The sequence below is a fragment of the Engraulis encrasicolus genome, chromosome 4 (assembly GCF_034702125.1).
Source record: "Engraulis encrasicolus isolate BLACKSEA-1 chromosome 4, IST_EnEncr_1.0, whole genome shotgun sequence".
NCBI classification, from domain to species: domain Eukaryota; kingdom Metazoa; phylum Chordata; class Actinopteri; order Clupeiformes; family Engraulidae; genus Engraulis; species Engraulis encrasicolus.
The window spans coordinates 13,265,723-13,278,466 of NC_085860.1; the positions used below are offsets into that span (position 1 = coordinate 13,265,723).

Sequence of the window (12,744 nt, forward strand, 5' to 3'; positions counted from 1 at the left end):
CGTACAGGCATGTTGTGACACACACACGTGCTGACAGACACTCCAAAAATGCAAAAGTGTGTTTCCTTGAGCACAGATGAGAAGCGCCCACCATTCCCCTCCTGATAGACAGGGAAACACACCAACCCCTCCGAACACACAACCCCGCCCGAACACACAAGCCCAGCCGAACAAATTGGAGCAAAATATTTTACAACAAACAAGGAGGAAGGAAAAGGAAGATGAAGGAAATACATTGTGTTCAACTTGCTGAAAGAAATGCTTTTGGTAGTGATGCAAATGCAAAACCTCAACTCCACTAGGCTACGCCTTGGTGTTAAGTTTGTGTGTGTGTGTGTGTGTGTGTGTGTGTGTGTGTGTGTGTGTGTGTGTGTGTGTGTGTGTGTGTGTGTGTGTGTGTGTGTGTGTGTGTGTGTGTGTGTGTGTGTGTGTGTGTGTGTGTGTGTGTGTGTGTGTGTGTGTGTGTGTGTGTGTGTGTGTGTGTGTGTGTGTGTGTGAGCGTGCATAGAGAGGTTGTTGCATGTATGTAAGCGTGTATCATGGGGCACAAAATGAGTGTTGTTTTGTCTTTTAAGTTTTTATTTTACGGTTAACCAAGAAAGCACAAGTTTGACCTTTTGTGCATCGATACAGACATCTGTTTGTTTTTGCTGTCCACCTCTTCTCTGGTCTTCTCTCTCTTTCTCTCTCTTTCACAATCATTTGTGCTCTCTCTCTCTCTCTCTCTCTCTCTCTCTCTCTCTCTCTCTCTCTCTCTCTCTCTCTCTCTCTCTCTCTCTCTCTCCACCTCTCCCCCTCCCTCCCTCTGCTCCTTCATCAGCTTGTAGGGCTTGAGGTGAGAGGGGATTTGGCCAGAAGGATTAAATGTTGTTTGGCAGCTCCCCTCAGCAGTGTTGAGGTGCAGTACAGCAGGCAGGCAGGGCACCTTAGAAGCCACCAGCTATGTTAGCTACTTTGTTGTTTGTAATGCAATTTCCCATTGGCAACTACCCAAGTTGCTAACTGGCTAACAACTACACTTTCGAGAAGCACAACCCAGACCAGCACCACCGGCCTCCTACCACAGCACAGAGAGGGTGACCCTCCTGTACCTCCCGCCGTGGCATGCAATGTGGATAGAAAGAGAGAGACAGAGAGTGTGTCAATTAGAAAGAGTGAAAAGAGCAAGTGAGAAGAAGGGAGAGAATGAGCAAGAGACAGAGGGAGAGTGAGAGAGAAAGGGGAGGCAAAGACGAAAATGAGGAAGAGAGACAAACTGAAAGAAAGGAGGAGAAGACATATAGAGGGCTAAGGAACACGTGAACATGAAAAGGAGAGAGGGAGGAAGACGGATAGTGAGTCAGAAAAGAGATGGAGTTTGGGAACTAGAGCAAAAGAAAAGGAGAAAAAAACAAAAAGAGACAGTCTGTCCGAGAGAGAGAGAGAGCGAGAGAGAGAGAGAGAGAGAGAGAGAGAGAGAGAGGGAGAGAGAGAAAGAGAGAGAGAATGAGAGCAATCGCCAAGCACAGTGCAAGCATTCCAGCCAGGCTGTAAGAGAGCACAAACAAGTCCATTCACGGCCGTGGCCCCCTAAACCTGCCCTTTTAAACGGCCCTAAGTCCTTACAGTGGCTCACTGCACTGCACTCTGCTCACTCACCGTGCAGCAGGGTTGCCAGATGAGACTGATGATTTCCAACCCAAAAAATGCTCAAAATCCACCTAGAAGCACTAAAATCCTGCCCAACTTGATTTAAATTCTATTGATTTCTATAAATCTGCAGAAAAATCCGCCCAAATGTCCCTTTTACCCCTTGTTTACCCGTCATCCTAAGCAGCCCAATTGAGCGGGAAATTGCCCAAATCTGGCAACACCGCTCTCCAGTCCTCGCAACACAACACAACACAAGGAGCAGCAAAGCAAAGGCCCCTTTTGATGTGTGAGCTGGCCCTCGCTCTGTTTTCAACTGACCTCATTGCTTCGCCCCCGCCGGGGGGGAAAGATAAGCCGGTCGACAAATAGCATGTTGTGGGGAGGGAGTAAACAATAACATACCAGTAGCACCGATCACCACAAATGGGAATGCACATGTAAATTCATTGTCTCGCCACCTCTCTGTTTACCTGTCATTTTTTCTCCTTTGCTCTTTCTGTCTCTGTCTCTCTCTATCGCTGTCACATACATACACACATGCACACTCGTGAAGACAAAGATGCAGACAACCAGACGTACAACGATGATACACCCATAGTACACACATCCCCCCCCCACAAACACACACACACACAAACAGACTCACAGAGTCACACACACACACACACACACACACACACACACACACACACACACACACACACACACACACACACACACACACACACACACACACACACACACCCTTTACTCTCACATATGTCTAGCACGGTGAGGAGTATCTCCCGGTTGATGCTGGCCACGCCGTCCCACACGCAGGTCTGCCGCAGGTGCAGCTGGCACAGCCGCCTGAATACCTCCTCTTCACCGGGCACCGGGTCCCATGCCACACGCCTGCCACCGGGCACCCTGTCCCATGCCACACGCCTGCCACCGGGCACCCTGTCCCACGCCACACCTCTACCACCATCGAGGTGGTGATGGCTGTGGTGGTTCCGCCCCCCTCTCTTCCTCCCACTACCTCCCCCCATCTCTGCTGTCGGCCTGCCCATCACACCCCTCCATCGCTCCCCCTCTCCCTCTCCCTCTCCCGCTCCCGCTCCCTGTCCCTCCTCGTCTCCCTCTCTCTCTCCCTCTCCCTTGCGCTCACTGTCCATGGATTGGCTCATCTCTGTGGCACCACGCAGACCAAAAGTGTCTCTGGGGCACTGTGTCCGGCTTGATGTTTGAGTGTGTGGATGAAGCCGGGCGCCGGGCTGGGTGGTAGTCCTCCAAAGCAGCCTGTAGTTGGGTCAGGCTGACCCCCACTGGGTGAGCTGGTCCTGGGAGCTTCTCCTCGGGGGAGCTGCACAGCCTCCTCTGCCTTCTCCTCCTCCTCCAAGGTACGGGCCAAGCAGCGCTCAGTCCTGTGTCCTTTCCCCGTCTCGCTCCTCTTCCTTGGGGACAGCATGTCACCACCTCCCCACCTCATGCGGCACTCAGTCCTGTGTCGATTCTCCTGGCCCCTCTCGCTCCTCTTACAGCCAATGTCACCACCTCCTCACCTCACCCTCGCCTCCTCCTCCTCCTCCACCTCCTCCTTCTCCTGTGCACGTCTCTCTGTGCTCTCTCTCTCCCTCTTCCTCCATCTCCTCTACCCTGCCTCCTCCTCCTCCTGTGCCCGTCTCTCTGTGCTCTCTCCCTCCCTCTTCCTCCACCTCCTTAGCCCTTCCTCCTCCTCCTCCTCCACCTCCTCTGCCAGTCTCTTGGCACTCTCTCTCTCCCTCCACCTCCTGTCTCCCTCTCTTCCTCTCCTCCCCCTCTCTCAGGAGCGAGCTCTACAGGCAGTCCACACTCATCTTGGTGACACACTGCTGCAGCTATTTCCCTTTCAAAAGGCACATGGAGCGTGGCCATGCAGAAAAAGGCTACGGACATTTCCACACTCTATGGAAAGAAGCCGTGAGAATGGATGACAAAAGAGAAATAGAAGAAGGAGAAGAAAGCCGTGGGGAGAGAGAGTGTAGACGAAAGAAAGAAAGAAAGAAAGAAAGAAAGAAAGAAAGAAAGAAAGAAAGAAAGAAAGAAAGAAAGAAAGAATAGCGAAAAAGAGAAAGAAGGAGAGGAAGAATGCAGCACACCTACCCCTGAGCTGTCTACTTCCCCTGTGGAGAAGGTTTTTCACTCCACACAGAGCTCCGACAGTCCAGAAAAAGGAAGCTGTCCAACCAAAACCAAACCCAAAACCCATGCACACAAACACACACCATACACACATGTACGCACGCACACAAACACACACCATACACACATGTACGCACGCACACACACACACACACACACACACACACACACACACACACACACACACACACACACACACACACACACACACACACACACACACACACACACACACACACACACACACACACACACAAAGATCCCCTGGCAACTCTCTGCCATCCATAGCCTTTAACATGTAGATGAGCCTATTCTCAAACATCCAGCCAGACTTCACTCAGAACTCTCTCTCTCTCTCTCTCTCTCTCTCTCTCTCTCTCTCTCTCTCTCTCTCTCTCTCTCTCTCTCTCTCTCTCTCTCTCTCTCCCTAACTCTCTCTCTCTATCCCCTCCATGTGTCTGTCTCTGACCTTTTTTTCGTTCTCTCTGTCTCTCTCTGTCTTTTCCTCTTTCAGATCCCCAGCTGTAACATAACTCTGTGCTGGGCAACATCCTCCCAGAGACTTACTGATGGCCACCACATTTCCTGCTAAGGCTTTACAGAGGCTGACACAGGCAGCACAATGTAAAGCTTCCATGCCTGTCTTAAGAGAGAAAGAGGAGCCTCAGTAAAGCAGGCTGAAGGCCTTTGCATTGTCTGCCACAAAGGGACAATACTTTACTTCAGCACTGAGCATTTACATGTAGCACCTCCAGCTACAGTGACTTTGTCACCTTTTGGCTGCAAAACATGAATGCGCTCGGATTATGGTATGTTACTTTATAAGTTAAAAGCTGAATGTGTGAGTCATAATGGTGGATGAACACAACTGATACAATAAAAACATGACAGCTTTGTTGCAGGTTTGGTATTGTGTGCAGTTGTCAAAACTCAAAATTGGCTCAGAAAATTGAAGCTTGTGAAAGTTGTTCAAATCAACACGGTACATCAGTCACTCAATTCTTTCAAGTCCATTGGGAAGTGAATGCATTATTCATGAAGGTGTGCAGTTGTCATCACCCAATAAGAAATTTAAGATTGCAAAGGTGATTTTAAAACAACACTCAATCAGCCTAGTTATGGCATGTGGCATGCAACCTAAGCTTATATATACAATATTTTATGAAGTACACAATAGCATATACCATAAGTAGGTTATGTATATTAATGTTATTATGTACGCAATATATAACTGGCATATTAATTATACATAAGTTGAGAGCAGAGCTTGCTAATATGACCCCAGCAGCAGTCTCACCTGAGAGGTACTCCAGCGATGTGTGAATCGACTTGCTGGATACCAGCGTGTCTGGAAAGCGCTCCATCTCAGCCAACATGCCAGACTTGTCAATGTCTGTCTGGGATCTGCTCCAAACAGAAAAAAAGATTGGTATTCGAGTTGATTACTAATCCCTCCTGCATTGTTGTGAGTAATAAACAAATGGTTATCTCTTAGTTATTAGTTCTGAAGTTGGGGATGAGCTCCCTTCTTTAGCAAGTAATAGTGATTGCACCCATAGATGGCACTAAATAAGGTGTCCACATTTGACCCAATGACCAACATACATGTTATTAAGCATCTTCTTCATCAAATGTCTGCCGCCATTGTAACGGTGATGATACACTAGGCAACTTTTTAGGCAACTTTTTGGTCAACGATACTATGAGATTTTATTTGCACAATTTATCACTACAAACACTTTCATCAGGAGGACTTAAATCAGCAGTACACACATTTTCTCAGATATTTTATCGGAGAATTAAGAGCCAATCATGTCGTTGTCCAGCAACATCGCTCAAAAAGTTGCTCTGCATATTATCACCGTAGCCCCTTAATGTGCACACCATTCGACCACTGGAACGTTGTAATAGTCACTGAAAAACCTTTATTACCATAGTACTGCACCACTATGGCAGTGCACATGGCCTTTAGTAATAACTTAACACTTGGTCATTACCATTCTGGTAATGGCTAATTCATAACAGCGGCCGTGTCTTACTGGGTTTCTAAGAGGCTGCTCACCTGTACATGAATGTCTGCTCACCTGTACATGAATGGGGCCACAGTGGCCGTGTTGGGGTGGCTACTCTGCTGCTGCTGCTGCTGCTGCTGAGGCAGGTCTGTACTGGCCGGGTTCCCAGCCATGGGCCGCTGCGCAGTCCCACTTTTAGCCACCAGGGGGTCCCCACCACAACTGGCAGCCTGTGCTGGCCCGTTGGAGCAAGACAAGTCTTTGCAGTCCGGTTGCCCTTTGTGCACTGACAGCCCGGCAGTTGACTTGCCGCCACCATGGCTTCTTTCCCCGTCTCTACCACTGGATGGCGCCAAAGAGGCACGTCCCTTCCCTCCTCCTCCTCCACCTCCTGCTCCTCCTGGCTTAGGGATCCCGCTTCGTGCAGCAGAGCCGCTCTCCTTCTTGCTCCCCTTGCTGCCTTTGTGGAGCGAGGAGTGCTTCTTCAGCTCAGGGGTCGAGGCTGCTGACTCGGCCCGTTCGGTGGGGGTGGAGCACCGGCCCAGCGAGCTCTCTCGGGACCAATCCCTCGTCCTGCCCTTGTCCCTATCCTTGTCCTTGTCGGTGTCCTTCTTGAGGGCGCTCTTCTTGGGCGCCAGGGCGCGACCGATGGTGCGCTGGGCGATGCCCTTCAGGGCCAGCTTGGGGCTGGCGTCGGCACTCCTGCTCCCGGGCCTCTGGGTCGGCACCACCACCACCACCTCCTCCTGGTCCTGCTGGCCTACGATGGTGCTGGGCGTGCCGGGCCTGCTCTCAGTCTCCAGAACCCCATCGGCACCTCCATTACCCAGCGAGGAGGAGGTGGGGGTGGAGGAGGAGGTGGGGGTGGAGGAGGAGGTGGATGAGGAGGAGGAGGTCTTGCCCTTGCTGTTGAAGAGCTTCAGCTTCTCCAGCATGGACTTCTGGGCGATGACCTTGGGTGGCACCTCCAAGGTCGCGGCGGAGCCACTGTTGTTGCCCGACTGCTTGACGGAGAGCATGGGGGAGGTGGAGCTGTGCTTGGCGTTCAGGGACTTGCTCCTCCACGGCTTACCGCTGGTGCTGCCATTAGGGTCAGTCATGGCAGGAGACGGGGGGCTGGTGATCTCTGTGGAAGGACAGGGGATGGATGAGAGAGGCATAAAGAACATCAGAAGGGTCAGAAACTAACAAAAAGATGCAGAAAGAGAGAAAGACAAGGTCGAGAGATAGAGGAATAGTCAATAAAGTTACATCTGTGGAGAGACAACCAGAAGGGAGGAGAAAATCAGAAAAGAGATGAGAGAGGTAGAAAGACAATCAGAAGGGAATTAAGGTCAGAAAGGAGATGAGAGAGGTAGAATGACAATCAGAAGGGAAGAGACGACAGAAAGGAGATGAGAGAGGTGGAAAGACAATCAGAAGGGAAGAGACGTCAGAAAGGAGATGAGAGAGGTAGAAAGACAATCAGAAGGGAAGAGATGTCAGGAAGGAGATGAGAGAGGTAGAAAGACAATCAGAAGGGAAGAGACGTCAGGAAGGAGAAAGTCAACATGTGGCCAGACAGACTTCCTCTGTAGAAGGGTAAGGCATGAAAGAGACAAATCAGAAAAAGTGGCTAGGAAGAGATGCAGAAAGAGGGAAAGACAAGGACGGGAGAGAGAGAGGGATAATCAATTAAGTTGCCCGAGACAGCAAGGCTGAGAGACTGGCAGACAGAGTAATAGGAGAAAGAGAAAGACAACAAGAGGAGACAGAGGAAAAGCAAGAATGACTTAGACAGACGAACAGACAGGCAAACAGGCAGACAGACAGACAAGACGAAAGACAGACAGACAGACAGACAGAAAGAGACACAGACAGACAGACAGACAGCTGGATAGAGAGGAGAAACAGGGTTGGCAGAAACCGAGACCATGCAGGAAAGAACAGGAGAGGTGCTGGAAGCAGGTTCCTAAGCAGGGGGCCAGAGGGGTAGAGAGAGCTGTGGGCAGAGGGGCAGAGGGGCAGGGAGAAATGTATGGGAGCCCCTGGTCAGGGGGGCAGAGAGGGATGTATGGGAGCCTCTGGCTCTGGGGCTCTGTGGCTCCGGGGTTGGAGCTGTGGGGATTAGAGGGCCAACTCGACTCTCCCCTTAGTCAGCAGTGTCTGCCTCAGATACACATCGCTACAGTACACACCAAACAGTACAGACCGCCCTCCACTTAAAGCACAATGACACACACACACACATACTGTACACACACGCATGTACACACATGCATGAGTGCGCGCACACTAACACACATAAGTGTGCGCACACACACACACACAGATGCACATGCACACACACACACCAAACAGCAAAACAAACTAGCACACTGACAGCAAAACACACAACTGGCATCAATCTTGTTTTAATATCACAAAAGCATACCACCATTATACATTAACCCCATGCCCTGCCGGAGACAGACAGGCAAGAAAGCCTGCGTGCTTGTGGCAGCCAAGCCGACGCAACAGACAGAGTGTGGAGTAGAGTGGAGTGGAGTGGAGTGGAGAGGAGAGGAGAGGAGAGGAGAGGAGAGGAGAGGAGAGGAGAGGAGAGGAGAGGAGAGGAGAGGAGAGGAGTCGAGTGGAGTCGAGTCGAGTCGAGTCGAGTGGAGTGAGTGAGTACAGTATCTGTGGTGGTGTAACACTGATTGGGATAATAACCATAAGCCGGTTAAATCTGACGGGCTCAGAGGTCAGCCATTGGCAGCTTATGAGTCTCGAATGCCACCGGCTAGGGTAAGCAGCGGGCGGCTACGGGAAACAACACGTTATCAAACAGCCGACTGGCCTCTTGCCCCGGTCCTGACCTCACGGCCACAGTGGCCAACAGGGGAGACTGTGGAAGTCAGAGATTAGCCATTTGTTGCACGCCGATACAGCTGAGCAAAATAAACAAACACAGGGCAGATGGAGGTACAGTGCATGCTGGGTTTTGTTATGGAATTGTACAGCCTGGTAGGGTAACACCACTGCCCAAGACAGGAGAACCTCCAGCAAGAAATCAAGTCTGCTCAATGGGTAATACAAATCTGAACTACTCAACAGCAACATCCATAATCTTTACAACCAACACTGTCTAAGGAAGGCCAAACGCCTAATATCAGATCCACATCACCCCAGCTACACACACTTCACCCGACTACCATCTGGCCGCTGATACAGGTACATGCGTGAGAAGAAAGTAAAGGTCCGCAAAACTGTTGAATGCTCCCAAAATATTTATTCGCACTGTGCGAATAAATAGTTTGGGAGCATTCAACAGTGTTGCGGACCTTTACTTTCTTTTCAGTTAAAATACAAGAGAGTCCTTGTGCACAAGCCCTCAGCAATGCAGGTGTGAGGCAGGAGAAGGTGAATCAATGAACAAAATTCAAGAGACACCGCACACTGCTTACTTTTCTTTACTTTATTTCTTGGAGCGAACAACGCGTTTCGCCCAATGCGTCATCAGGTTCGCTCTATAGAGCTAGAGCGAACCTGATGACGCATTGGGCGAAACGCGTTGTTCGCTCCAAGAAATAAAGTAAAGAAAAGTAAGCAGTGTGCGGTGTCTCTTGAATTTTTTTCATTTCTTCTCAGTTATCTTACGTTTGGTCCAGCACCTGTGCCACTGATGTGCGCGCATTCTTTGACTTTTTACAGGTACATGCGTGCCCACAACAGCCGACTTAGGGACAGCTTCTTTCCTCAGGCCATCAGGCTACTTAACGCCAAACCACCATATATGCTATTCAGTCATACTACACATAAAAAAAAACAGATCAGAATTGGACAGCTAGACCCACGGCGACTGCAATTATGTTTAGGATTTTTTTTTTAGCACAGAGTGACAGCCAATCATGTAACAGAAAAAAACAATTAAGAGCAATTCAGTGGCAAACTATAATGTATAATATAGTCATCTGGTCACAAGAATGGGAAAAGTAAAATATTTTAAGAAGAGTATCAAGTTCTACAGACGTTTCTCTTACCTGTGTCTCAGAAAGGGAACTATCTCCAGTAGCAGTGTGGGAATCAGTACATTAGTATGCTGTGGCCCATCACCACTAAGCCACAAGGTGCTGAGGTACAATGGAGGCTGGGAGGGGAAATATAACCGCCTCCAGTCAAAATTTCAAATCCAAACTGGAAAAAGGAAGTGAGAGAGTGTTTGTGTGTGTGAAAGAGAGAGAGAGGGCACACAGATGTGTGTGTGTGTGTGTGTGTGTGTGTGTGTGTGTGTGTGTGTGTGTGTGTGTGTGTGTGTGTGTGTGTGTGTGTGTGAGTGTGTGTGTGTGTGTGTGTGTGTGTGTGTGTGTGTGTGTGTGTGTGTGTGTGTGTACGCACTTGGGTGTACAGTATGTATGCGTGCAGTGTGTGTGTGTGTGTGTGTGTGTGTGTGTGTGTTGAGTGAGTGCCCAGAATCAGTGCCTTGCTGAGTAAATCAAAGACGGGTTGTTCTGTACTGACCTCACACAGATGCACTGTACTGCACCTACTCACCCCTCTCCCACCCCCTCCAAAAACCCTCTGACACCCCTCCCAACCCCCTCTTACCCCATCCCAAACCCTTCTCGCCCCCCTCTCACCCCCATCCCAAAACCCTCTCACCCCCCTCGCACCCCTCACACCCTAGACCTCACACAACAAGCAGCTCTCTTTACAAGTCGGGACAGCACAGCAGTAACAGCTTGTCACACGGATGTTTAGCCTTGTAAATCCTGTACATTCATGTAAACACACACATACAATACCCAAAACACACACAGTGCATGCACAGACATACACAAAGACACACACACACAACAGCAGACACGCACGCACAGACAAACAGAGACAGAGACAGAGACAGAGACAGAGAGACACACACACACACACACACACACACACACACACACACACACACACACACACACACACACACACACACACACACACACACACACACACACACAGACACAGACACACAGACACACACACACACACTGCCTGAGCACTACCCACAAATCCAAATAGGAAATCCTATCTAATACCGTGATATCCATTCTCCTCAGTCACCCAACAACATGTTTGCAGAGTGCTGCAGGACATGTTCGAAAATTGCTTTGAAAAGCTGGAGTTTACACCCGCAGCGGAGGGTGCAATTACGACCTGTACTGGCGGTTACATCTTAACGCACCGGCAGCGTGGACCAGTAAACAAAATCTGACCAAATTCCTCACATGTGCGGCCAGAGAACAAGCGTTGGTTGGCATCTTTGGTGGCATGCACAGCACTCCAGTCATTCATGTGGGATAGCGGGCGGGCCGTAATAATTACAAAGCCTCGCCGACACCAATTAGCCCTCAGTAACCACAGTAACTGGGTCAAATTATTGATGCACTTTGAATAAACAAGCAGAGAGGGGGATAGCCACACTCTGACAAGCGGGCTGAGAAGGACAAAAAACAAAAACGCTTTTGCATGACACACAGGCGACCTGCAAAACGGCCTACCTTACCTTCAGGCTACCATTACTAACAACCTTAACTACACCCAACCATAACTGCCTACCATAACTACACAAAAAACAGACGTGGAAACTTGCTTTTGGCAACTAACGACAAACAAGGGAAACCTGAAAATACACAAGGTAAATTGAAAATGTTGCAGTGTTTATTCCAACACTTAGAGAATATTTTGAGATCAAATGCACTCAAGAAAGTGTAAAATCGACTCTCTAAGTGTTGAATCAACTTATTAGAAACATTCAGGCAGCCGAATCGCAATGCTGGCATCAGATAAGCTACCTCATGAAGAGCCGGCTCCAAACTATGAGGTGAAGCTGAACCAACCACATGGCAACACTTTGCTCTCTAACACACGTGTTACCATTTTTCCCTCAACACTTGTGTTTTACGACGAACAATTAGCATTGCTTCTGCAGGGAGAGGGAGAGGGAGCAGGCAAATAGCACCCCAGAGCCAAGCAGTTCCCCGGGAGCTCCCCTAAGATATGGGCTGATGATAGCCTGCGTACAGGTCTCCATCAGATCCACAAAACACCAAACGTCCTACCATGGAGATATGGCCCACTCAACAGAACAGAACAGAACAGAACAGAACAGAACAGAATAGAATAGAATAGAATAGAATAGAATAGAACCTACCATATAATCTATATGTGCAATGTTTTGTGTAATGTCCTTGAGTCTTCTTCTGTATTTATGTATGTATGTATGCTACTTGACACCTTAATTTCCCTCGAGATCAATAAATGATACTCTACTCTCTACTCTAATCTATTTTACAGTAAAAACATACGTAGATGGCTACTGAGATTCAAGAATCTCCCTCTTCAGGATAACAAGCTGTGTGAAGTTTAGAGTGAGCCTAAAAAGGGCTCTGTTTGAGAGAGCTAGATAAATGAATGCTGTTGCCACTACAGGGAAATGCAGTGCTATTTTCCTTTAAAGGAAATCTGTTGGAAAAATGTTTAGCAAATCCTTTAGGGAACAAGATAACCCAACGGTGGTGTCACCGTGTTGCATTCTTACAACCAGGAGCCTACACAGTTTTCAATTGAAACAAAGTTGTTTTAACTCCAAGAGATTTACAGGAGAAACTTTATTTTGGTGAGCACTAAACATAGGGCTGAATCAGATGACATTATTTATGTGAATGCGTGTACACTTGAGCCATCTGCAGAACAAACACCTCAGGAGTCCATTAGTGGTCGTGAATCAAACGGCTGGCCATTCGGGACGACTCTGAATTTGAGTCCCTTTGTATCACCCCTTGGGATCTAACACCCCCCACATGAATGAAGGGCAAGAAAGTGTGTCTCTCCTTTGTGTGTTTTTTATGTGAGGTGGGACCAACCGCCCACATACCCATCCCCTCCCTTCCCCTCCATGCGCTCTTACTCTTGCTCTGCCTGGTGAAATGTA

The 12,744-nt window shown here is 48.9% G+C and overlaps 1 protein-coding gene across 1 annotated transcript in view; it reads right to left on the reverse strand.

The window, feature by feature from the left end:
- LOC134447311 (neuron navigator 2-like) overlaps positions 1 to 12,744 on the reverse strand; it is a 151,170-nt gene that overhangs the window by 111,875 nt on the left and 26,551 nt on the right. Inside the window, exons 7-8 of the mRNA XM_063196715.1 lie at positions 5,880 to 6,933; positions 5,093 to 5,199 (exon numbers count right to left, since the gene is read on the reverse strand). Coding sequence (XP_063052785.1) covers positions 5,093 to 5,199; positions 5,880 to 6,933 — 1,161 coding nt within the window. The remainder of the gene's footprint in view (positions 1 to 5,092; positions 5,200 to 5,879; positions 6,934 to 12,744) is intronic.